The following is a 27,407-nucleotide window of genomic DNA, read 5'->3' on the forward strand; positions in this document are numbered from 1 at the left end:
GCAAGAAGATACTGTTATGTAATAGGTTATGTCATCAGCGTATGCATACAGAGAACAGTTTCTTTAAAAGGAAGGGAATGAAATGGAAATCTCCAGAGAAGTTACAATCAACTGTTGTCACAGGATCAGCAGCTTTGGTGAGTCTGTTTCACTAGGAATGAGAGCTATGTCCTACTCAGTGCAATTTGGCCTGCTGTTTGTTGCTGATTTTGCCGCTTCTCATAGAATTATTTTCTGTTGAAGTTTGATATTCTTTTGTTTCAGTTCATCTGCATTTGTTACTTGTTTATGGGACTGCTATGTATAACTTGGTCTTCAGACTGTATTTTTGCACGAGCTGTTTTGCCTGCATGCACAAATTCTTAAGATGACATCTGTGTAATTTACTACATATTTCAAAGAGCTCAGAGTCGCACTCAGATTTCTCTGACTTAGAAAAGTAGCTGGAACTGCTGTGGTTTAGGCTGGTTTTTTTTATTATTATTTTAATTTTCCTTTGGCACTCATAAAAGTTTTTATTTGAAAAACTTTTTTTTATTTATTTGCAAAAAAAAGGAGCAACAGTAACACCTGCCGTAGAAACCATGTTTTGACAAAGGTAAAGTTCCTACTACATTGAAAAAATACTTGGATTTGGATCTGGATCTGGATCTGGATCTGGATCTGGATTTCTTAGGTGCAGGTGGTAAAGAAAAACACAAACTTAGTAGCTGTTGGTGTTCAGTCACTTGTAAAGTGACTTAAAGAATGAGAGGGAAAGGTCACACTGAGCATAGGTTTCAGTTTTCTAAATGGATTCACACAGAAATAAACACTTAAGGAATTTCATAACTAAGCCTCTTGCAAGTCTGGCTTAGTTATTCCTCCTGTCCAGCCCAGAAACCCTGGGCTCCATGCCTTAGCAGCTGACCCAGGACATGTGCTGGTCCCATCCTAGAGGCTGGAGCAGACACTCCTCCACTCCTGTTTTTAAGACCAGGGTGCCAACAGCCCAGATGTGACAAGTTCTTGTGCCAAGTCCCCTCACACGGGCCTGAGCTGCAGCGTGCCACACACTCATTTAGTTGGTCCAGAGAGCTGTGGCTGCTCCAGTTGCTGTTGCTGAGGCCACACTTGCTTCAGCTCCTGTCCGCAATCTGCACACCAATCTGACTGCAATTAGGCCAAATTCACTCATGCCAGTCTCACCAGCTGCTGGCACCTCAAACTTACAGCACTCATGTATGTGAGATAATGAGATTTCATGGAAAGATAGTTAAGAAAGCATTTAATATGAAGATAGGACAGACACTGACCAGCCTTGGCTTTCATGAAGGCTGTCCTTTTCCATCTATTCCCCTCATTAATCCTCCCCAGCCATCTTCCTTAACAAGTTTTGCATAGCTCCACAGACCTAGTTCAAATCCTTATGATCCTTGTTTCCCTCTTGGTAATAGTTACAAACTCCAAGCTGGCCCTCTCCAAAGCTGTGAATGTACTTTATTAATGGCCTGTCAAACAGTGACTGCAGACATTTGGTCTTTTGCATGATCTCTGCTCCCCATTGTCCCTGAGTCCTGGGTGGTTTTATTTCTGGCTTCCCATCTGCATTGGAAAGCTCCCTGGCTGGATAACCTTAATAAAGGCAACACTTTCACCTTTCACATGCTCTTACATAACTCATTTTTATTTAGTGGGGGAAACAGCTTAGGAAGTCATGATGCTGCACTAAGTAACTGCTTTCCTAGATACAGAATTTTTCTTTTTCCCTCAACGAAAAGCTTTACAGATATCAGATGACAGGGGAAAAAAAAGCAGTTGTCTGTGAAAAGAACTGTGGCCTATATTATCTGCTCCATTCCCCACAAACTTCTGTGCTTGCTGCTGCCTCAGGGTACAGCAGGCAGTAGCTGTGACTCAGCTGAGGACGTAGCTGTTGCCACAGCTGCTCAGTGCTCTGTTTCTCAAGGCAGTAACCCACAGCAGCAAAACCCTGGTGTTGTCCTTTCTACACTGTTAGCTCCTCCTTGCTTTTCTTGTGGCAAAGGTCCAGGACACACAAAAGGGCAGGGGGCAGGACCTCTCTACTTTGCACCCCTACAGATGTTCCAGGATCCTCAACAGCCCACAAACTCTTCCTGACTATGCTGTTGAGCAGCCTTAATTGGCACAAACTGAAACCCAGGAGGCTCCATCTGAACATCAGAAAGCACTTTTTTACCATGAGGGTGCCTGAGAACTGGAGGGAGTTGCCCAGAGGCTGCAGAGTCTCCATGCTTGGAGATACTCAAAAGCCATCTGAAAGTGGTCCTGAGCAACTGGCTCCAGAAGGCCCTGGTTGAGCAGGGAAGCTGGGCCAGATGACTTCCAGAGCTCCCTTCCAACCTCAGCCATTCTGTGATTCTGGATATAAAGGATCCTGAGTGTTAGCTATGCCAGTGGATGAAGGTTCATGAAGGTACAAAGACTGCAAGGAGGGCTGTTTATTTGTGGTGAGGTAACCAGCAATAATGGGTATGCTTGAAGAAAAATTATGTAAATGTGAGGACAGCATAACCGTAATTCATCTTCCAAGGCCTGCTAGAGAACTTCCTCTCTCAGATGCTGACACTTCACAAGATTGTCCCTGAAAGAGGTTGTGGAAATAATCCTCTTCAAAGTTGCAGGATTGTTATCTTGTCTCTAATTTTGGCAATTTGTCATTTCCATCCTTCTCTTCCTTCATCTCTCTCTGCCATCAGTACCCGTTCTTTCTGTGGTTCCCCACCCTTTCCAAATGGAGTGAAGAATGACACTGCCTGAGAGAGGAGGAGGAAACGTTACCTCCTGTTAATTTACTGAGCTGTCCCATTGCCAGGACAGCAGAGAGAGATTAAAGCAGGGAAGCAGACAGAACAGGAGGGGGCAGGGAGTCTCTGGTTACACTCTCCCTCTGTGTCTTTCCCTCACCAGTAACCTTCTCTCTCGGGGTGCTCTGAGGGACTCCAGCTGAAGCCTTGTGCCTGTTCCACTCCATGATTTTGCTGGGGAGGGCAGACAGGAGGACAGCCCTGAACAAGCCCTGCTCCACAGGACGTTGTCTCTGGGGATATGACTGGGGATGCCTCTCCAAAGAAAGCGTTCCGATACCAAGAAACTCTGGTGAGTACGATACCTGCAGCAGAGCAGAATGTTTCCTATGTGAGAGCTGGCTTCCCTCCTCTGCTTAAGGGGCTGAAAACTTTCTTTGCCTACAAATATCCTTCCCTGTTTGCATTAGACAAACTCCCTGAGACGTGCCCGAGAACATGCTCCAATAGTGGCTTCCTTCAAGAGAGAGCATGGCCATGTTCTCCTTGAATTCCTAATCCTCATGGGTGAAAAATTTACAACACCAGGCAGGTTAAAAAATGCTGGCATGAGTCAGAGCTGAGTCTGCAGAGCTACACAGAAATGCAGCTGCTGGTTGTGAATGGGTTTCTCTTATCAAGACAGCCACCAATAAGGCACTGAAGCCATTCCCTGCGCTTTGTTACAGCTCCCACAAGCAGCAGTTAGGATTCTGCCACAGTGGTGGCTACAGGTGCTGTGAGAACATGGAGCACGCTGCTCTATGGCATTCTTTGGGAACATCCCAGTGGGGTCTCGCACTGCTTTGTTTTGTAGGTATTTGGATGCAGACTGTTGAGCCTCTTTCTGCTTTAGCTACTTTAAAGAGTTAACTGGCAGAAATGAGATTCGCTGCATGTCTGTGAGTCCTCACACTTTACTGGACAAGTGGAGGTAGCAGTTTGTCCTGTGCCTAAAAAGCTTCTTGCTTTGGTCCCTGAAGTGAGAATTAGCATCATACAATCCAGATTGCCTAAGGAACACCATGAATGAAATCCCAGCCTTTAAAAATGAATAGCAGCCTCTTTGTGCCTGGGCATGCAAAGTTTTGGTAGCAGTGTTTAGAGAGAAGTAAGACTCTCTTGGGGCTGAGGAAAAAAAAAAATCTCATCTTCTTTGAGCTGCTGCAAAGAAAGATGGGGACTTTTTTACATGTTTCTTTCTGGCATTTCTTGACCACATCTAAGTAGGGTCTTGCACTGCTTTGTTTTATAGGTATTTGGATGCAGGGTGTTGCCACACATTCTGGTTTTTGTTTCTAGAGCACCTAGTTTAGTAAGGAGAAGGCATGGAGAAGGAAGGGATGGGCTTTGGGAGCAGGAGGCTGAGGTGAAGAACTGGAGAATGGCTTTTAGTCAAAAAATATTCTGCTGCTGAATACTGCTCGTGTGTATGACAGAGTACCTTAGACATGAATGAGGACTGCATGATCTTCAGTGTGACCATACAGCCCTTTATGACTGAAATCTTAATTTCAAATCCAGACTTACACAATGAATGTAAATTTCTTAGTGATCCACAGTAGGCACATCACAAGCACACACCCTCAACTCAACAGTGTTGTTAAGTTAAGAATGCTGTTTATCACATATCAAGTATTAACATTGACAAAAGAGCCAATAAACACAGTGGAAGGATTAGGATGTATTTCATCTCTCTTGGCCTGATTTTCTGCATTCAAATATAAAAAAGAAACATCCGCATGTCAGAAGTGAGTAGTATCAACAGTACAGCAATGAGGCTGAGCCTAATATAGAACAGAATGGGATTGCCATGACCTGTTTTATTGTTTGCACTATAAACAGACAAGTAATGATTGCATGAGGTACTGAACTGTTAGGAAATACTACAAACCCAAACAAAAGCAGCGGTAAGGAAGAGAGCATGAACCAGCACAAGATGCAGAAGAAGTGAGTATGCTACTGGATAAAATGGCTATATTTCTTCTGCAGGTAGAACAAACTCATGGATCTCTACAATTTTCAGTTTTAGGTTCTTAGTGTAAAACTAGACTAGTCAGAGTTAATAGACTAAGGAGAGTTTTCTCGAATGCCTGTGGGAAGACACAGCTAGCACCAGATTTCTTGAGTTCAAAGAGCATGATTTGTATAACTTGAGCTAAGGCAAATCTTTGACAAAATATTTGTCCATTAAAATAGCTATTTGTGAGCGAAAGACATACAGTGTATTACATTATATTAATTTATTCATAAATTTATCCCATATATTTGCCTCTGAGAGCTTTTCTAGGCTTCTGTACAGGACAGAATTGTGTAATAAATTATGTCTGATTCCTTGAGTACCTGCTCAGGTAAATCCCAAATGATTAGTTCTTTGTTGAACTCAAGTCATCCCCATCCCTGATAAGAGGGCAGCAATGCTAGGACCTGTTTCATTAGGGATGACCCTAAAGTTAGGAATTCTTTGAGAATGACCATATGTACTCAAGTCCTTAGGGATCATAGGCAGAGTAGCAGCTAGTTACTGGAGCAGCTATTTGCTGGATCCAATCCAGGCATTAGTGCTAAGAAGGCACTGAATCAGTAATCTCAATTGAAGATAAATTATTTCTCAAAACAAGCAAAATTAAGAACATTTATAAGGATTATGTAGCAGATGAAAACAGGACTGTAATTCTGGATGTTGTTGCCTCAAGTGTTTTTGCCAGACGCTCTCAGGACTTGAGTATCTTAGCAATTTACACCTTAAAATGCTATCTTTAGGAACAGGCTCCTCTCAAGTATCAGCATTACATCTGTTCACTCCATGTACTCAGTCATGTTGGTTCGTTCTTGTTTGGTTAGTGAACAGAAGCAGAGAGCACTTCTGAACTAATGCTGCATACATCAGTTTTCAGACATAAAGCTAGCACTGCTCTCTGGGCATGCTGCTTGGTCATAAAAGACAGACAGTAGGTCATTGCCTGGCTCAAAGACTGTAGGAATGACTGCTATTTTCCTCTGATTTAGAAAATCTATTGCAGTGTCACAATCCACAGCCAAAGTCACTTATGAAGCCTGTACATCTTGGGGTGAGGAGAGATGGTAGATGAGGTAGCTGCTGGTCAGCCTTCAAGGTCACAAACCATCTACAAGAGAGCGCTGATGAGTCAACTGACCATTTCTTGTCCCTAAATCCCTTCTATGATTGAAGTAGCTGTGTTTGTTTATATACTGTGGCCACCTTATAAATTTTTTCTGCTCCTGGCTTTTTTTCTTATTTTTTTCTTTTTTTTTTTTTTTTCCATTTCCGATAATTTCTTTTAACTATTTGTTTTCCAGGTGTTCATGCCTCTTAGTCACTTACTGTTTTACCATTCCCTTGTTGCTCTCACATACCTTCTCCTCACTGTTGTGCTCTCCTGGTCTCCTCAATTTGTTTCTCTGCTCCTCTTGCTCTCAGTACACATGAGGCCAAGTGTTAGGTTTCACAGCTGTGTTTTTCTCTGTGCCTTCCTCACATCACTGCCATTGGATTCTGTTCTAAAAATATCCCATGTGACCCTTTCCCTGTGCTGTCCCAAGGCAGAAGGGGGATTCTCCCCAGCTCCCCTCTCCTCTTTTTATTTTTGAAGGTGTTATCAATCATACAGAAAGTAATGTTAGAAGGCAGAAGAGACCTGGGAAACTGAGGTCGTGAGAAAGATCACTTGTGCAGATTTGTATTGCCAGTTCCAAAGCTGTAGAGGATAAAATATGCAGATGAACATGGGGCCAAGTTGCATGTGGCAAGATGTAGGGTTGTGACAATGACAATAGAAAAGAAAAAAAGGAATTATTTCTTCAGTCCATCTCTGGGTGGGAGAGATGTTCAGGGCAACCTTACCTGTTTAAAAGATGAGGATAGTAATTTTTGCTATATTTTGCTGTGATTTTAAGCTCTGCTGTGAGAACTAGCAGCTTCTTGAGGAAATTTTCTCATTTCCAGTTTGTATTGCTAGCAGGTCTGGTCTCTATCATTCTATTAATAATTGAAGTTTGCCTGCCAGTATTTTGGTTTTGTTGCCATCAAAGCAAAACCACAAGAAACACAGAATGATCTATAATGGAAGGGAACATTGGCAGCATCCAGTCCAGCCCTCTGCTTGGTTATGAATTTCCCTTGTTTCAGGTCATGGTTATTGGCTCTTGCATCTTCCTCGTGCCTCTCAGAGGACAGCCTGGTGCTGCCCAGCTTATACCCTCCCTCTGAGTGTATTTGCATTTGCTGTTTGCAAATCAGCCTCTTCTCTGGGGTGAATAAACCCTGCTCCTTCAGCTTCTCCAGTCAACCATCCAAGCAAGACTTCCTGAGGTGACACCCACAACTGCACACCTGTGCTGTATATTCCTGACTTAAACACCTTTCCCATAGAAAAAGTTCAGTTTAACAGTAGCACATGCAACAGAAATGGTATCAAAGGCTTTGCTTTGCCTGACTGTGGCCCACATTGTCTTGGTTCTGGGTTATGGGAGCAGCTACAGCCCCACAGGAGCAGGTTGCCTGCAGACACCACATTCTGGATTGCGCCATCCTGGCAGGGAGGGCAAGGGTCCTTTTCTGCTGCTTGCAGAAAAGCATTTTTTAAAACCCATTTCCAAAATCATTGAGGTATTTGGCTCTGTTTTGAAGGTGTCCAGAATTGCATTTCCATGAATTGTACAGGTCTCCTGGCCAAAGATATAAATTCCAAGGGTTGGCAGCATGCCAATCAGTCTAAACATTGCCATTGATCTTGTGCTGTAGAAGGTAAAAAAACTTGTTCATGTGTAAATGGCACATGGGGGTATCCCCCATTTGTGTGAAACCTAATTGGGTAGTTGCATGCTATAAGCTTTTTTAATATGGACAAAGAAAATACATGTTTGCTTTGACATCTCATGTGTGCTGCTTTGGCAATATAGCAGATTAAATTATTTCAGGCAAGTTTGGGGTAGAGGATACGTGTGTGGGAAGACCTTGTACAAAAATTCCTGACATTAAAAAAGACAGACCTGTTGCTAGTATAATTCTCAACAATGGCAACAGAGGTGCAACTGGAGTACAGAGATTACTGCCCCAGCTGTACAGCAGGTGGCATACAAAGTATGGTAGATGAGAAATAATCCATCAATACTGAAATGCACAGCAAATAAAACTCCTCAGGGTAAAGTCAACTACTGTTGTGAATCTCCACACAATCACAGCAGAGAACCTGGGCATGCAGAAGAGAAGCTGGCAATAAACATGACATTAAAAAAAGTTATTTTGTCAGTGTTTACTTTAGCAAAATAGCAGGGAGTTTTTGCTGTCAGTATTGATGGAAGAGCTTCCATGTACCTGTATGATAAAATGATCACTGTTAACTTGTTAATGCAGAGGCAGGACAGACAGAAGTTTAATAGTGCTGGACACTACGTTCTTGGAACCTGCTTATCTTAAGTGTTCATATTTACTGTTAAGTAACATAGAATTTCTTGATGGAACTAGATTTCACTGCTGTTTCTTTGCATGGGAAGGCATATAATGTTTTTGTATTTGTTAATCACACAATTCTCAGTACTGAACATAGAGGCAGCAAAGAGATCCTCCACACATCGTGACTGCAACAAACACTTTGGTCTTTGGACCTTGATGAGGACGTAGTCAGAATTAAAGAATTTGCTCACATCTTTAAAATTCAGGCATTTATCTCTTCAACAAATTCCTGCCTCTTGGTGAAGAAATTGATTCTTACTCATTCTTCAGGGAACCAAGTGGCTGTTGGGATTGTTAGTCATCCACTTCTATGACGTATTTGTAAAAGGTCATGGATCAGCAATGTTTTCCCATCATCTATCAGCACTGAGGGTGGATTCTAGAAGCACATAAAAATACAAAGCACCTTCATCTACTGCACAGTGCTATTGTGAATGTGAGTGGCACCTAAACTTTATCAAAGGCAGTCAAATACCTATAGCTCTAAAAACTCTGACAAACTACATGTAGTATGTTGTTTTCTGATTTGGTGCCATGAGGAAACTACTTTGTGCACTTTTGTTTCAGATGGAAGTTTGTCCAACTAGTCTTATCTGTGCATATTCTGGCATACACATCCTTTGATTACATGTAAACTATTATAAGACTATAGATATCTATATCCTGAGACTTGGAGTTTCCCACATCTCTACTGGGACACTGAAGAGGAGAAAATTTGCCTGAAGACCAGTCACAGAGGCTGATAAAGTATTTAACTGTGAGTAGGAACACACTGCTTTTAACAGCTACAGAAAAATAACTATCCATTTTTGAGTGTGGTCAGCCAGGACTGCTCACAGTCCTGCAAACAGATTTCAGAATTAGATGATGCTTTCTTCAGACCATTGGAAGAGGTCATGTTCATAGTCCCTGGAAGCAAACCTGCTGCAGCAGTAAGAGCAGGGCACAAGCAATCCTGAAGTCTTCTGGAGTGCATTGCCAAGAAATTCATAACAAGATAATCAAAGAGACAAAAAGAGGAGGTGCTCTGCTGGACCTGATACTTGAAAAGGAGGAAGGACAGGTTAGGGATGTGAACATCCAGGGCAGCTTCTGCATCTGAGGAGGGAGGAGGGCTCAAAATAAGGTTTCAAATCTTGAGTTCAGGAGAGAAATCTTTGACTCTTCAGGGATCTTATTGGAAGAATATAGTTGGAAATGGCCCTGAAGGGAAGAGGGGTACAAGAGGGCTGGTTGTTGTACAGAAATAATCTCCTCCAAGCTCAGGAATGATCCATCTTTATGAGCAGGAAATCAAGCAAAGGCAGCTGGAGGCCTGCATGAATTAGGAAGGAGATCCTGACAAAACTCAGACAAGTGACCTGGGAGGACTCTAGGGACACCAGCCATGTGTTAAAGGATGAGGTTAAGAAAACCAAAGCTCATCTGGAGTTTAATCTGGTGAGGGACATGAAGGACAACAAGAAAGGCTTCTACAGGTGTATCAGCAGCAAAATTGAGGCAATGGAAAATGTGGGCCCACTTCTAAAGAATCAAGGCAAATTGATTCTAAAGAAGATGATGGAGAGCAAGGACTCTCACTGGAGGAGGATGAGGTCAGAGAACATTTAAACAAACTGGGAATGCACAGATCCATGGAACCTGATGGGATGCACCCACCAGCATGAGGGAGTTGGTCAATCTCATTGCAAGGCCACTCTCTATTTAATCTTTCAAAGCTCATAGGGATTCAGAATGGTAACTGAGGACAGGAAGAAAACAAATGTCACTTCCATCTTCAAAAGTAGCAAGAAGTCCAGCAAACTGCAGGCTGACCCACTTCAGCTCAATCCCCATAAAGGTGATAGAGCAAGACTTCTTGGGAACCATTTCCAAACACATGAAGGACAGACTCCCCAACATGATTGGGAGTGGCCAGGGAAAATCACATTTAACCAACATACAGTTCAGTGATCAGATGAGACAGCCTGGTGGATGAAGGAAGAGAAGTGGATTATGGTTATCTTTACTTTAGCAATGCTTTTGTCTCCCACCACATCCTCACAGTGAGCTGATTAAGTACAGGCTGGACAAGTGGACCTTGCAGTGGATTGAAAATTGGCTGAACTGCAGGGTTCCAAAGGTTATGATCAGCAGCACATCCTTCTGCTTAGCTGTGGTGAGGCTAAACCTGGAGTCCTGTGCCCAGGTCTGAGCACCCCAGTTCATAAAACCCATGGAGTTTCTGGAGATGGTTCTGCAAAAGGCCACAGTGATGATGAAAGGACAGGAGCATCTCACATCTGAGGAAAGGCTGAAAGAGCTGGGATTGTTCAGCAAGGGCTCAGGGGAGGTCTCGTTATCTGAAGATGGTGGAGCCATTCTCTTCTCAGCAGAGCCCAGTCACAGGACAAGACGGAATGGGCACAAATTGAAACACAGGAATTTCTGTCTGAACATAAAGAGGCTTTTGCATGACTGAGCACTGCCACAGGTTTGCCTGGTGTGATTGTTGCATCCTTGAAGGCATCCAAAAGCTGTCTGGACACAGCCCAAGGCAACTTTAGCCTGCTGACACAGCTTGAACATGGTATTGGACAGGACAGCAGGTGTCCCATCCAAAGCCCAAACATTCTGTAATTCTGTGATTAACTTAAGTACTCAGAGGAACAGCAGTGCAAATTACCTACTGGTCTACAAGATTATTGTCTTCTAAATATGACACAGAATGTATTTTTAATTCTTTGTCTGTAATGAACTCTCTTATCTACCCTTGCTGTTAAATGACTCACTCAAAACTGTCATTTACTTCTATTACAGAAAAGCAAATTAAAACTGTTTGCCTGCATTTAAATTCCAAGGAGTTTGACTTCAATAGAGCAAGACCCTACTTCCTGAGATACAGCCAAATTAACCTTCTCAGTTAATTTTCTTCATACTGCTCAATATTTTCCAGACCTCATTGTCCTTTCCAGCTTGGGAGGTTCTAGTCCATTTAACTGTTCCTCATACAGCAGCTATTCCATAATTTGACCATCCGCTAAAAGTCTCCCAGTTCTACTGTATTAATTTTGAGACTTACATAGGGAAAGAGTAAACAAACATTGTTCAGATGTACTTGCACATTGTATTTTATTAGGTATTATTATCCTACTTCTTAAACATAGTTCTAAATAAATGCTAAAGAGGTCATTATGATCATTCAGTGTAACCCCAAGGTCTTATTCTTACATATTGAGAGCTTACATAGTTGAACAGTTCTTGTGTATGCAAAGCTAGAATGCCTGTTCCTCCTTAATCACTTCAGATTTATTGTGACTTTTCATTTGTAATTTTATTGCTCAATCATCCTGTTAAAGCCCTGTACAATTCTTCAGCCAGTCTGTTTTTATTCCTCTGAATAGCTTACTAGCACCCTGTGAGCCCTTATCCAGACCAGAGAGGTATTTGATATTAATTCTTCTTGGCATCGAGTTTGTTATCAACCGTAGGGGACATGGTACTGAGGGCAGGCTGCTTTTAGTTCCAATTCCATATAAAAATAGGGCATGTTGGAAACCTCGTTTCCATTAGTTTGAAGTCCATAATGCTCCAGGCTCAAAGGGCAAAAGAGCTGCAGGTTCACCTAAGCTTTCCAGGAATGGGAAAGGCAAAAGCAGGATTAAATACATGGCAGCTATGCAACAGGGTAGTGGCAGAAGAAACAGTCAGCGTGGTGTAGGACCTTTATTCCAGGGATTCATGGAAATCTTACTCTTGGGAAGATGAAGCCAGGGCTAAACAAATTTCTCTTGCCTACACATGTGTTTTAGTGCTGCATGTGAGCATGTACATTTTGGCTGACATGATCTATTGACGGCCATGCAAACTACTTTGTTCTTAAATGCTGCTTCCCTGACCTGCAGTGAACTCACTCAGACCACGACTCTGAGCACTTAACTGCATGAAGACATGAGTGTTTTCCATCAGTTTACCTTTCACAATGCTCAGACAGACATATCAGAGCTGGTGCAAGGAAGGGAATATGACCATCCTTTCTTCATGGCACTCGGTTTTGAGACAGCTGTAACAGTTCAGGCCAATGCTGAAAAATCTTGAATCTCTGTGTGTTCTCTCTTCTTTAACCTAGATATATTTCAGAAGCAGTACCAACTACTCTTATGCCATGACCCTAGAAAATATCTTTTTTTTTTCCTTATAACTGCCTCATACCAAAAGATAAAAGACTAGACTTGACACTTTGTCTGGAAATGTGGAGCAAGGGAGACTAAGAAGGTCAGGGCCTGATGCATCACTGGCTTTTGATTAGGCAGGTGCACAGTGTGATAGGCAGCCTTTTCTGTGCAGAGCTCAGGTACAGCATCTTGCTCCACTAGTAGCCCCTCAATGCAAGGCTCAGAAAGAGTCAGAATACCTACAAGGAGTAGTCCTTCCCCTTGGGACTCCTCACTCCCCACTAGTTCTAGCCCTGAGCTGCCATATGTTATCTTTATTCTCTTTGACTCTTCCATCACTGGAAGAAACCACTTGAATGCTGTGTAGCAAATAAGTAGTGTAATAATAGTGTAGTGGATTAACAGAATATGCCAAGATATCCTTTCCAAATCCTTCCACAAAGTGTTTTCACTCTCAGAACCTCTAGTGGTTTCTGCTTCCAACCCGACTCTTTTTTCTGTGTGTAGGCTTCTCTCTTCTTCTTTCCACTTTTCCAGATCAGTGTGTTTGGCCCTGTAGTAAATGGATGTTCTCTAAAGAGAATGAACAATCACCATCTGATGATTTTTTGCTACTGCATATGGAGGACTGACACAACTGATTCCATAACAATACTTCAGCTGAACCTGATACCACGATTCAGCTTCTTAGCTGAAACCACTACTTACTTCATGGTGACCACAATGTGCTTGGAGTTCAATACCCCCACAGAAACAGCAAAGGTCAAAACATAGACCAGAATGGATCAAATGAAGAGCCACATTAAAACAAAGAAGCTTTTTGACCTATTAAGAGAAGTGTTCAAAAAGGTGAAACATTTTCAGAAGATATGAAGCTTACTGAAAGACACCATACTGGTATCTAAAGAGAACAAGTCCACACAAAAAGGCCTCAGTCCTTCTTTAGTCTGCTTCAGATCCTTCACATGAATGCTGTCCCCTGCCAAGATGCAGGTGATATGCTTATTATAGGGTTGGAGGGTGTACTAGGAATCCTTTAGAGAGTGCTGACCTCCTGCCTTCTCATTTATGTCTGCCTCTTATTTCCAATGCAACTCTGTAGGAAAAATTCAAAGCTGGGTCCAGACCCTCCTGTGGACAGACTGTGGACTGCAGAGGAAGGCATCTTGATAAAAATGGCATTTCAGACCTGGTATCAGAACACAGATATTGAAGACGTTAATGCACTTCTAAGCAGATCTGAATGCTCAGCAGCTGATTCAGGGCAATGATCATGTTCCCCAGCACACAAGTCTATAGGTCAAGGGAGGACAGGTCTGTAATGATCAGTGTGGCAAAGCTCAGTATGAAATTGTATAGTCTGTTCATGGTCCTACCAGAAAGCACAGTTAGACTGGTGAAGATCTCCTGCAGGAAGACAATGGAGAACCCTCCTGCCCAGAGCAAGGAGATTACCTTGCCCCTACAGAGACCTCACTGCCATCCCATGGGATTTAATGATGGCATTTGTAGCAGTTTTATTTGGAGGGAGAGGGAAGGAGGGTAAGGACCCTGTTGGCTGGCAGTGGTGAAGCCACTGGGGCCACCTGTGCTTTCTACCAGCAAGTTCTGTAGCCAGAACTGTGGTCCCTGTGGTACAGGGAAGCACCACAGCAACACCCTCTGCATCCCTCTCCTCTTTGATGAAGAGCAGGTTGAAAGCTGCCATGGCAAGGGTCGGCTGCATCTTCTTCCCAGAGCAATGAGTATTCAGCATGTGGCATAGCTTGTCTGTCAGCAGGATGGGTCTGAGGAGCCTGCAGACTTTGTGAGCTTGTGGTCCTCATGGTGCCCAAAAACCAGTGGTCTGGAGCATTTCTGTCCTTCTCCTCCTAAGTAAATGTACCCAGCCCAGCCAGTGCACCTGCCAGAGAGCAACAACTCTCCTCCTGATGCAAGAAAACCCAGAAGAGTGAGTGGGGTTTGAAACATTTCACAAAGTCCATCTCTACTTTTTTTTTTTGTTGTTACTGACTCATTGCTTTCAAAATATACTATAAACATAATGTAGAATAGAATATGGCTCTGATATAGACAAGGAAAATTTTATATACACCCCAGACCAAGGGCAGTGCTTGAACAGGATAGCACAAGTAGTCTTAGGCATTGCTGCTCTTTCTGAACACCTAATAATGCAAGAGCAGGACTGTGAGCAATGGTCTTGAACAAACACAACATCCAAAAATCTGTAATTTCTCCTGAACAGTCCAGTCCAAGTTTAGCAGCTTGTAGAACTAACATAAGTGAAAGTAAGAATAGTTTCTACCATTTATTCTCAGCACCTTCCTCTTCACTGGACCATTATCTCTCCACCATTCATTCCTGACCTTGGTCAATAGTTTCCAGGGTCAACCTATAGCCCCTTACTGGACTCCTGTTCCAGGGTTAATATTTTTAGATGTCATGGACCTTAAATGCCAGTCCTGGGACACAATGCCACTTATGGTGAATGTCCTGCAATTTCTTCTGCTGATTTATCTTAATATTCTGGACTTAATATACTAAGCTACCTGTCTCTTTGGCGCTTGGAGATTGTATCCCCTCATGACCCTGGTGTACTTCTTGCACCATTTTTCCCCTTGTGACAATCTAAATTGGCTCTTGCTAATAGGTGTGCAGCAGCTCTAGTTTATAAAGCTTGACAGAGAAAAGACTTTTTGCAGCCTTCAGGCCAAAGAGTGGCCCAGTACTTGAACCTGGATGCACGTGCTTGATGCAATTCTTCTTCCCTTCCCCCAGCACCTTCCTGCAAGTCAAAGCAAGGGGCTAGAAGACAGAAGAGGGAGGGAGTCCAGTGAATGTCATGCTGACTCTCACTCTCATCCCTGTATCAGCAGCCAGTGATAACAGCAAAGGTTATTGCTGCAGGGGAATTTCTTTGCCCTCATTTGGGATGGATTTATTATTCAGGCTGCCAAGAGAAATACTATCTTTCCTCTGTTTACCTTAGTCTTTATCTCATATTACCACCAGGGATTGTTTCATGGAAAACAGGCAAGACCCCTGCTGTGCTGGAGGGTTAGGTGTTTTTGTATGGGTATCTGCATTTAGATGGGGGAAGGAGAAGGGGAAGGTTAGTCAAAACTTTTCAGGATTTACAACTGTCCTAGTAAATAAGTATATTAAAAAATCTTTAATGCTAGTGATAACACATCTGTGCTACAGCCCTTCTGTTGACATCCTGTATCTCAGTTGTCTAAGATGGGACAGGACAAGCCAGAGCTGCCAACAACTTGTACTTAGCAACCATGGCTCATGCAAGCACTTCATAGCATTTGCTCTAACCATGTAAGCAAGAGCCAAGTGCTACTGAGAAAATTTTTATGGTGGATGAGGGCTCTGTTGCAATCAGAAAAGACAGTCCCTTTTCTCATTTCTAGGTGTATTCCTCATCCCTTCTTTACTGACATTCACGTGGGCATGCATCAGCAGGAATGAAGAGCTGAGCTGGCTGAAAATTAATTTTTTCCTTGCATCAAGCTTCTTGATCACTAGTTCCAGTACATAAAATAATTAGGACTGTCCTTTTCAACAAGTCTGCTCCTCAAGTGCCCTAAACTAGGCAATCTGATCAGTCTCATAGAGATCCATTGATCATAGGGCTTCAGTGAAGTTGCTTTTCAGGCATTTGAAAGTGGAACATATATCAGGAAAAAGAAATTATTTTTCTTGCATATCTCTAATCCTAGCCATGGCCTCCTGCAGGTACTCTGTCCATATTCATGATTCCTTCTTCTTGACCAACCTCAGCTCATGCACACCACAAACATGTCCTTGAAACTTTCCCAAAAATCTTCCCTTCACAAGCCAGTTCCTCCTCCTAAACCTTTCAACTATGGCCACACATCTTCATAGTTGGCCATATTTTACGTAAGAATCATCATTCTCCTGTTGAAATTAGCCAAATCCAGTTCAAACCCAGGAGCCTGTGGCTGGCCAGCTCAGCACAGCTCATCAGTGCACTTTCTTTCCACCCTCGTGGTGTTGGTCAGGCTGTGAGTCACGGCATGACTGACAGATCTAATGGGCAATTATTCATTTCACCTGTGCAACAAGCAATCCACAGGGAGAAGGGGAAGAAAGGCACAAGCTACAAATTCTCTGAGCTGGAATAATAACAAATTTACTAGCTTAGAGGTATCCTTAATAAGTTTTGATCATAAGAGAAAAGTCTGCGTTTCCTAGATGTTCCTTGGTCCTTTCTGCTAAGAATATCTTCAAGCTGACTACATCAGAGAATGTTTGTGATGCAAAATTATTCTCCTAGAAAATAAGAAATCCACTGAATCTACTTCAATCAGTTAATTGAGTGTTTGCTAGTTCTCACAGACTTTAGCTGCTTTTGGATCCACAATCCAATCAGAAAAAGATTTCCCCTTCTCAGCAGTCTAATATTACTTTTTTTGTAATTGCTTTTTTTCTTCTTTTGGTACTTGCATGCACAATGTGCCTATTTGATTTGTTCTTGGTTCATCCTAAGACAAGATATTCACTTTTCTACCCCACCAGTAATACACCTCTTCGTTTGGAAAGCCTTTTGGCAGATGAAAAGAAGAAATTATTTAATAGAAGCTACAGGGTGCTGTAGGGTAGAGAATCACCAAGGGAATTGAGGGCTGCAATTTTAGAAGGGGGCAGCTGTAAGGGAGGAGGCATCCAAGCTGTGGAGATATGGAAACAATCTCCTAGGCAATAGAGTGTAAGCACAAAATTTTAGCAGCTCAGAAGGTCGTCAACTTAATTGCAACCAAGGTCATAGTGGGTTAGGGAGAGTTGTGTGTAGACTATATATTTATTTCTGTGCTTTCTAACTTCCATGCTTGAAGTTTCCTCTATTTAAAATAATCAAATAATCTTATTTTTATTCTACTAAAGGCTGTTCTGTATTGAGTTTTGAAGCCTGATGGTGTTTACCTGAGAGCTCACCAGGACAGTCAGATTCACTTTAAAGTTCTGAATGAGTTTGGATCCATTTATAAAACCAAATTTTGCTGTCTTCTCTTTCATCTGAGTTTCTGTCTTGTTCTTATTGCTGGGTTTAAGTCTCTCTGCTGGTTATTTTTGCTCTCAGTTCCAACCTGTGACCACATTGTGATGTAGGACAATACAACCTCAAGTTAACAAGTAATTTACCTTAGATGGTGTCATCAACATGGACATGGTGCTCTGTGCTGACTGTCACAGTCAGGTTGGTTCTGGAACTGGGACATAACCCTGCCCCTTTAAAGCTCATTTGGTTTTTGCCAAGTCACGGCATATCATATTGTCATATCATGTCATATTGCACTGCCATCCTGCCCTATCCTGATCTGTTCAAATTTCCTTCCAAATTCCTCTATTATAACATCTGCTTCAATGGCTCCTTCATGTCTTTGTGTTCCTGTAAGTATTTATCTGATGCCAGTTGTGAGATTTTTTTCCCCATTCTGCCTCTTTCTTCTTGAGTTATCAAAAGCTGATGATTTTCAAAATCTGCCCTGTTTCTGTCAATTCTGCTCTACTCAGTCTAGTATTAGTCAGTACATGTCCACTTGAATATCATCATATTATCTTGTTATTTCTCCATAATGAAAGCCCTTAAACTTTCTGGTCTTTTTCTTTTGAGTTTTTGCTGTGAACTCAACCCTTCTTTCAAGTGTCCTCTGAGAGTTCTCTGCCATTGTCTCTCCATATCCAGCCTGGCTTACTATGTGCCCCTGCACAGCCTAAATTTCTATCTTTTGCTGCTGTTCAAGCCTCGGTCCATGATCTATTTTTTTCTTTTAGTATAAAAGCTGCCTTTTCTTCCAATCTCCCTCCCTCATCCCAGCCCTTTTCACAGCATTCATTCTCTCCCAAAGCTCTAATTGCCTCCTGTAGCTCTTTGAAGCCTCCATGGTTATCTTGTCTAATAAAATGTCCTAGTCAAGAGCTTTGTTCTCATCTAGAAGTCATTGCCTTTTCTAACATCTACTGAAGTCTTTTTCCTGTTTTTTTCACTCTTTTTTGCTCCATCTAAAGGTATTGCTTGAAGCAAAATATTCTTGCTGTATCTTCCTGTCCAGGTTCTCATCCCCTGATGCCCTCTGGTGCTTTGTCTCTTATTGCCTTTGTGTTTCTCTCTTAGAGACTCTGTTAGTGTTAAGTAGTCATCCTTTTGTCACCTTTCTTCTCTTCCTCCTTTAAAAATCCCTTCTTCATCTTTATAGCTTCTTTTGTCCCATAGACTATCTTTTCTATTATCTTTGCAGACTTGTGGACCTCTTGGGCTGGGCTTTCTCAAGCACAGAATATTATTTTTTTTCTTTGTTGTTAGATGCCTGTTTCTAATCTGCATGCAGGGTTCTCTGTAACAATAACTCTGCCTCAGCAAATTCCATTCCTATCAGTCTGGGGTGGCAGAGGGCTCTGCATCACCATCTGCTATAATGTCTGTGTACGCAGGGTTGAAAAAATAGATGTGGTGTTTCACACCAGAGGAGGCTTCAGTCTGCTGGTGGGCTGCAAGGCTTGTGTACAGGGAGGTCATGAAGTGGTCTAGATCTTTCAGAACAAACCAAAAAAAGCTCTAGCATAAACACAAGCCTCAGAAGTTGGTATGATTGATAATTGTGTGGGCAGGGCATAGGGAACATTAAGATAGTCACTGCTGATAAATAGCACTTGGATTATTTCAGGTTATAAATCTCCTGGGACCAGACCATGGGAGAAGTGTGAGTCTTCAGACATCCTTACCTCCCTCCCTGCCAGCCTCTCAGAGCTTTCACCAGCCTTTCAGAGCTTCCTAATGACATCAAAGCATTAGGATGAGAAGGCTAGGAACTGTATTTCTGCATCCTGAAAAGCATTAAGGAGAAATAAATTAATGCAGAGAAAGGCAGACCTGAGGGAAAACTGAGGAGTGAGAAAAATAGAAGCCTGACTGGAAAAGAGATCCATCTCAGCTGACAGTTCTTCCAGCTTCTATTCTTTTCTTTATTGTCATTTAATACCCTAATTTGGACTGTAGCTGTATTTTCATCTATCACAAACATGTTTTCTTGAAACACATTTTGGAGTCCCACTAGGGCCTGTAAAATGCAATGGACAAAAAAAAATGGTGTATGAGCAGGTTGTGTAACTTTCCTCTTGCATGCCATGGGGAGGTCTAGAAACTTTTGTGAGCCTTTTCCAGAGGCTTAGACGCACCTGAGTAGTCAAGCCATGTGTGCAAGTCATCTGTGTTTGTGGCTAGTGCAAGATGGTTAAGGTGTCTTATTTTTACGTCTTCCTCCAGCTCTGTGCTAATCTCCTGAGTGTGCTGGTAACCTCTGAAGCAACAGAAATGCTCCATTGGTGAGTCCTGGTGGAAGTGCAGAGCAAGGTCTGGGGAATAGAAAGCAAAACAGAGAGACAGTAAAGAAAATATATAACAAAGAGCTGTGGCAGGAGATTGCAGGAAGAGTGATAGGGGAGATTTGACAGCAGTTGCTGGGCAGCAGCCGTGCAGAAAGGCAGATTTTTTTCAAGGTATTCTCTATATTCTTTGTTTGTGTTTTTATCTGCAGATCTGAAAACATGGAAAAGATGATGAGTAAAGCCAGAATTTTACTTTTCTTTAGGTCAGCTGTGCCAGCTGGAAAAAGTGGACAAATTGTTGGGTCTACAAGTTCTTCTGAGAGTGAAATAGAAGCAAATTGAAATCTCAGAGCAAATACAAGTTGAGAATAGCTGCTTTGAATTTAACTAAAGTAGTGTCAGTGAGGCTGGAGGCTGTGACAGAGATTATTGGTACCTTGTGAAATAGCAAGGATTGTTACTAATTTCCAGAGAGCTGACAAAGCACTTTCACCTCCAAGGGGAAAGAGGTTGATTTAAAAGCTCAGTAGCATGGTAAGATTAGTGTTCAGAACACAGGAAATATTGTGACATAAATCCAGTGTCTCCAAAGATTGCATATATTTTGTAAAGCACTGAAATGACGAATTTCAGTTCTCATTGTTTCCTTGTTAGACAATATCTGGGTACAGAGACTAGAGGCTGTGACTCTGTTTGATAAGAAGTGGGAATTAGTTGAATATGAGGCTCTTAGCTGCAGATGAGCCAGGTCTTCCCTAGTGCATAGGTGCCACCATGCACGCAGTGATTGCTCAGGATCAGCTGTGTAGTTGCAGCACTGCCATGCACTGGCTGAGGTGTGTTACATTGTGGGAAGCACAAGTAGGGGCTCAGGAGGTTTGTAGGATGTCTTCCTAGTGACGACAGTAAAGGTTTCTTCTTCAAGTAGCATCTGGAGTCACTCGGTTGGCCTTGAGGTCCTTCGTGCTTTTATTGATGAGGTGAGTGAGGCTGGGACCAGTTTGAAAGCTGAGAGGGAAAAAAACTTTTTCCAGTTCTTGGAAAAAGCCTTTCAGGGTAGAATCATCCTATTTTGAGCTATTACTCTATCATTGTTTCCCTGGAAATTCCACAACAGTATCATGCAAGACAGGCAGTAGAGTTTGATTAGCTGGCAGTAGAGGGTTCATATTTATACTGCAGCAATTTCTAATGTGCCATTCTTGTGCCTCTTGAAAACAAGAGCTAGAGGAGTGCACTTTCAGCTAAAGGTTCTCATTTGTTTTCTGCAGTGGCTCTGATGAGTGTTCTCCTCCAGTACATATAATAGTGGCTGAAGATCCGGTGCTGTATTACAGCTTTGATATTTGCTGGGCTCTACTGTGTTCAGTTTTTAGGCTTCCTATACATGATGTACCTTATATTTTAGACATTTTTTATATTTTATACACTACATAGATTGTGCTATGCATAATTTTTTAATATAAGCCATAATGACAATGGCCTTCAAAAAGCATCTCAATAGGTTTGGAGCAATTAATACCTTTTTGATGGTAAATTGTAAGGGCAACCAAATGTTTTTCTCTGATTTCCTAGACACAGTCACTTAGAAACTCTTCTTTAAAGTGATTCATTTCAAGTTTTGTCCTGCCTATGGGACACAGTCTTCCTCCAGAAGACAGTGCTTGTTGACAGTAAAGTGAGTGCTGGTGAGAATGAAACAGGAGAGCCTGTAAATTTTGAGGCAGCACTAATATTGCTTTTGTAAATATTCAGTACATTCAGTGCTTGCCTGGCCTGATACCAGTTGTAGGTTGCACACACTAACCTTATCCATGTGGATATTACTGCTAATGGATATCTATATCTTAGCAGGAGTATGGAGAAGGTGGTTTGTGCAAGAAATGAAGTGTGTCTTCCTCATGGAGACTTTCTTTCTACCTTACTCTCTAGGACCATTCAGACTAAAAAAAAAGCAAAAGAAGAAATGTTTTACAAGAGCCTGCAAAATGAAATAATGAGAGCACTGTTCTGGGCCCAAAAAGGGGTGTTTTGCCCTTCTCTCTACCCCATCCTGCCTGCAAATCTCTTACTCAGTATGAGTAGCTTGGCATATGAGGTCTTTTTTCTTGTATACAGTTTCTGGGACCTTGAACTCTCTGCTCCTCCCTAATTAATAGCCTCCACAAGAAATATGGTTCCAGGCAGCACTCTGACAGTACTGGGAGGTGTCTCTAGGCCAAGTTGCTTTAACATGCTTCTCATTCCTGTTGCTGGCTGGTAGCTCACTGGTGTTGGCTGAGCTTGTTGCTTCTCTTCCTGGCTGAGAAACAAGTGGCAGAGTGGAGAGGAGAAGCTGTTGAATGCTCTACTCTTTGGAAAAGTGAGCGTCAAGAAGAATTAAATTTCTGCATATACTTATAATTGAGTACCCACAGAGCAGTTTGGTGATGTACTTTGAAGTGTGAAGTATTCCCCATAAGAACACCTGTGAAGGCTGAGATTAGACTGTAATGTTCAGCAGTTTACAGGGATGTCTGACTTTTCCATTAGGGCTCGCTGCTGTGAACTGTGCACTCAGAAAAATTGTCCTGGTACACTGAGCAAACACCCATCTCACCATGGCTGCTGGCTTCTTTATGGTTGTTGCTCAGTCTTTAGGGCACCTGGTGTCTGGGGAGAAAATGAGGAAGCCCACTGACATTTGTTCTCATTGCGAACAGAGTGCGTGGGATGGGGAGCTGTGAAAGAAGAGATATCCTGGATAATAATTTCTGCTTCCTCCTCTCTGCTTTCTGTCTGCGTGCTCATAGCTCTGTCACGCCACCTCCTGCCCCTTGCCCCCTCCCTCTCCTTCAGGAGTTCCCCTCTTGCTCACACCTGATATTCAATCCCAGCAGAGTTATTGCCTTTTGCTGAGATCAGACACGGCACTGGGGAATCATGTGGCTGAGGAAGGTTGCTATAAATATAGTTGAATCCTTTGGGCAGGAAGGGAAGAAAGTGAGAGAGGCACAAGGAGGAGAAGGAGGAGGGGCAGAGAGAAAGAGAGTGCAGGAACAGGACAAGGTGGAGTGGTCTGAGGAGAGAGAGAAAGGAAGGATCAGCAGAGAATGTGGAGGCCATGCTCTCTGCCAGAACACGAAGTGCTTCTAGGTAAGGCCCAGAGCAGCAACTCAGTCCCAGAAGAGCGTGAGGAGGAGTGGAGGAATGGAGAGCTCAGAGAGCAAGACAGAGGACCCCAGCTGGAAGCCAGCTTTGTGGGGGGGCACACCACAGTACAACTATGTCTGCTTTGAGAAATGCACCCGGTACGGGATTCCCCTGGAGGCAGGACATGAGGCCGGGCCCACACGGGACGACCTGCGCTCCCCGGAGAACTCCCTCAGCTACCCACAGGTAGGGCTGGACAACGGGATGGTTTGTGGCAGCACAGGTCTCCCTGGGGTCACACAGGCTCTGGGGCTCTCAGAACACACATCCCTGTCCATCCCCAGTGTCACCAGCTCTCCCCTTCGCTTGCTGACTCCAGGTCGGGCTTTGACGTTCATGGCCGTACTTGCACCAAGGATCCCACCAGTAATTCAAGTAGAGGTCATTGTCACCTGCCACGGATGCAACGAGACTTGGAATGGGCAAGCTGGGATGGGGAAAATTAACGAGAGCATTAATGTGTTTGTAACAGCAAAGAGAAGCTGCAGCTGCCTTCAGCTGTGTAGTGATGTTGAGTAAAGCACAGGAGTGAGTAAAACCAAAGACAGCAGTGTATGTATGTGTATGGATATCTGTACAACTGTGTAGATGAGGTAAAGCTCTCTTGTGACTTTTCTCTGACCATAAAGCCCTTCATGGTCGTAGATCCTTACATGTATATTGGTATATTTTGATAACTCTTAGTTCAACTGTAAATGAGGGATTTTCTAACCCTGAAACCTGACCTGACTCTTGCTCTGGTTTGTACAAGCACTGGCTCAGAAAAATGTCTGGGACATAGATGTACTCTAGTTATGGCTTTTTGTTCATTATGCTCTGTATGCCCTTACCTCTTCTTTTGGGACAGCCTCCTGCAAAGCGGAGGGTTTACAGAGGAGTCTTGGTGTCTTATTTCCTACCACTCTGTTCTGATTAAGCTGATCTAAGACAGCTTTGGTGCAATGAAGGTTCCAGTCAAATTATGAGGAAGAGAGCATGTGAACATGAAATTCATAAAGTGGATGTTTCTCCTTAAATGAATACAAATCCTCTTACATGGATGGCAAATGATTGGGGAATGAAGGAGATTGCATTAATTGTCTCTTAAAGACTTGGGTGATTTAATGATAGGAGAACAGGCACATTTGCCGCCAAGAAAATCTCTTCTAGTAGATAAGCATCCCAATGAAGATAGTTATGTGTTACATATTGCTAAAGATCAGAGAATCAGTTCTATGGCCATATTCAGGAATTTCTCTTCTGAAATTGCCTACAGCATCTGAGAGCTTGCATATCTCCTCCACTAAAGTCTTCCCAAATCACCCCACTGGCTTATTTGAATCAGCCGCCCATATGGACAGAGGTCTGGCTGGAGCAGTTTAGGCTTTATTTACACCAACACAAGACAGAGCTTTGGCTGCAGCAGCCACACTAAGAGGGTGAGCAGGGGGGTGGGATGGGGTGGAGAGGTGTGTGTGCCCACCTCAGGCTGAGGTCCACTGGGGTCATGCCTGCCCCATGGGGTGCAAATGGGGCTGGAGAGCTGAGGTGGGTGAAGGAAATTCACCTTTGTGTGTGTGCCATGAACCAGGAGTGAGCTGGGATGTGGGGAGCTGCCAGATGCAAACCCTTTCTCCAGTAAAGCACATCCATGCACAGAAACATCCCAGCTCACACAGATCCAGCAGATATGCCAGTCCCACACACCTAAAACCACTGTCCAGTAGGCACAGATGACACAGTGAGGCAACACCAACACCACCAGCAGCTCTGTGCTCTTGCTCCCTGACACCAGAGTGTCTCTGCGCTCAGTTCCAGAGGCCTGATGGTCAGTGCACAGAGCTAGATGATCTCACATACAAACAAGAAGGCCATCAAACCCATTCCCATGCATAACTTCAGGCAGAAACGTCCCCAAGCAAGCAAGCATTCGTGAAGGCAATTTGTAATCTAAAAACCAGACAGCTGTATTTATAGTTTCCTGAAAGATGTGTCCTAGAAATATTTTACATAATCAGTCATGTACATGTGTGCATGTACATTTATCATGGAACTTTGCATGCAAGCATATTCTGGCTAAGCCAGGTTGGCTGTGGATGTATATATTTTGCTGGTCATTCATGCACATGCAAACAAATTATAAATATGCACAAGTACTTTGTACAAACATGCACACTTATTATCATGTAATTAGCATGAAAAACAACCCCTTGCACATGTTTTCATACATTTCCACACAGAGTCAGCATTGAGATTTCTTTCCCCACTGTCATCTGAAAAAACACTTGACAGAGATTTTGATTCTCTTGACCCCTTTTTTTGCTAGCTGTTGCCTTCTGTTGTACATGTGATTTGGTTTGGTTTACACAGGCCCCAAAATAGTGAAATCTTGGTCCTTGGCCTTGGCCCTTCAGATAATTGATAGTAAAAAACCATAAAGTGGTTAATAGATAATAACATAATAGTAGTAGGATGATAATAATAATAATTATAATAATAATACTTGTAATAATAATAATAGTTATAATAATAAGAAGGAGAAGGAGGAGGAGGAGAAGAAGAAGAAGAAGAAGAAATTTTTGGCAATTAATATAACAGATAGTAGATACATAACAGATGATGTAATTTACCTTGTTAAAAATATACATTATCCTACACTGTAGGATTTCGTATTATTTTATTTCTGCATGAGAAAGCAGTTACAGCTGGTGAAGTATTTAAAAGCTGTGCTATTTGTGACTATAGAAAGGGTGTTCCTGGCAGGGAGCTCGCTCAGCAATACACAGATGGGGGTAGTGGGAGGGATGTGCAGTAAGAAATCAGGCAATGCAGTAATACAGAGTAACAGGCTCACAGAGAGAGGTAGGTGGGAGGGCCTCTGGAGCTCTCCTGCCCAAATCCCTACTCACAGCAGAGCTGACTCCAAGGGTAGGTCACATTGTCCAGAGCCTTTTCCAGGCATGTTCTGAACATCTGCAACACTGAAGATTCCCCAGCCCCACCGAGCACCTGCTCCTGTGCTGAACTACCTTCAAGTGGGGCTGGATGGGAACATGTGTTCCTTTGCATGGGCTTTCCTTTCTTGCAAGCTGTGCTTTTTCCCTTTTGTCCATCTCTGTGCCCCTCTGAGAAATCTGGCTCTGATGTTTCCCTCCAAACCCTCTCTCCCTTTAGGTTACAGCACTGCTGTTAGATTTTCCTTTTCGCACCTTTTCTTCAGGAACAACTATTATTTTGTTGCCGTCCCCTGTCCCTTACACGTGCCTCATTGTCTCTATATCTAAGCAGTGGACTGAGATATTTTACTGACATTTGAATTTATGTATGTGCTGCATTTTGGGAGGTTTCACCTTTGAGGTCAGACGTGGCTTCTCCTTGGTGATGCATCAGGAAAAAAAGTCACCTAAGGAAGATAATTTTAGGAATAGCAGGATGGCTACAAGGCAGAAGTGAGAGGGAAAGGAGGTACAGGCTAAGTCTGCCTCAGTGGCTGGGAGCAGCAGATCATAAACAGGAGGCATTGGCAGAGCTGGGAAAGAGATTTCAGGACTGGAGTATTCCATGCATTGTTCAGTCTGAATGGCATGGGAAAGAGCTTGGGCTTTGGACTGTGGGAGGAGGGCAGTTTCATACAGGTGCTGACCCCTCAGAAAATAGCTCCCAGTAAAGTCTTGAGGTTGTGATGTGCTTTTTCCCCTGAGATTCTGTGAAGCTTTTCCTCTGTCACTCAAACAATGAAATTTCCCCAATTTTCAGAAAGACAAAAGATCAGTTGCATTGATAAATGCTTCATATCCGAAAACAAACTTTGCCTTGTTGGTTTGGTTGTGGTTCGTTTTTTGGGGGTTGTTTTGTTTTGGTTGGTTTGTTTGTTTTTGTTTGTTTGTGGTTTTGGGGTTTTTTTGGGGGGGGCGGGGGATGGGGGGGGAATGTATGTTCCTCCCATCTATCCTGAGTGGTATTTATACCTTCAGCTGGTTTTGCACCATTTTGGTGGTCTCCCTCAGCATTTAGCCAAGTAGGCATGATTGCACCTTTTCTGGTTCAACACTTAGGTGGTAATTGAGAACTTTTAAAATTGCCTTCATTTTTTCTGGTGCTCAGAAACCCTGTGTTCCTCATGCTAGAGAGGGAGCAACAGAAGAAGGAACAGTCAGAGTCGTACTGTGTTATATTTTTAGTTTTACATCTTCTAGTGGGTGGATATTTCTTGCCTAACCCAATTTTGCTGCAAGGTCATCCTCTGATTTCTGGATTCTTTCTCTGTTCCACAGTCTCCTACCTTTTCAGATACTTCCAGAATACTGGAGAAGCAAAGCACATGTGTGAAGCATTCTTTAAATATTTGAGACTACCTAGTTTGCCAGGACAGCAGTTTCTTTTTTATGTCTGTGGACTAACTCCTTTTATTCCCATATCCCAAATGCACCATTTTGCAGCCAG

At 42.8% G+C, this 27,407-nt stretch overlaps 1 protein-coding gene across 1 annotated transcript in view; it reads left to right on the forward strand.

The window, feature by feature from the left end:
• The first annotated feature begins 3,069 nt into the window (after nucleotides 1–3,069).
• The window catches only part of CLCN1 (chloride voltage-gated channel 1), a 56,017-nt gene continuing 31,679 nt past the window's right edge, over nucleotides 3,070–27,407 (forward strand). Inside the window, exons 1-2 of the mRNA XM_054270153.1 lie at nucleotides 3,070–3,120; nucleotides 22,929–23,171. Coding sequence (XP_054126128.1) covers nucleotides 3,070–3,120; nucleotides 22,929–23,171 — 294 coding nt within the window. The remainder of the gene's footprint in view (nucleotides 3,121–22,928; nucleotides 23,172–27,407) is intronic.

Source organism: Melozone crissalis, unplaced genomic scaffold, assembly GCF_028551555.1.
Source record: "Melozone crissalis strain CALT ecotype California unplaced genomic scaffold, PUWL_Pcris_2 ptg000008l_1, whole genome shotgun sequence".
In the NCBI taxonomy this organism is placed as follows: Eukaryota; Metazoa; Chordata; class Aves; order Passeriformes; family Passerellidae; genus Melozone; species Melozone crissalis.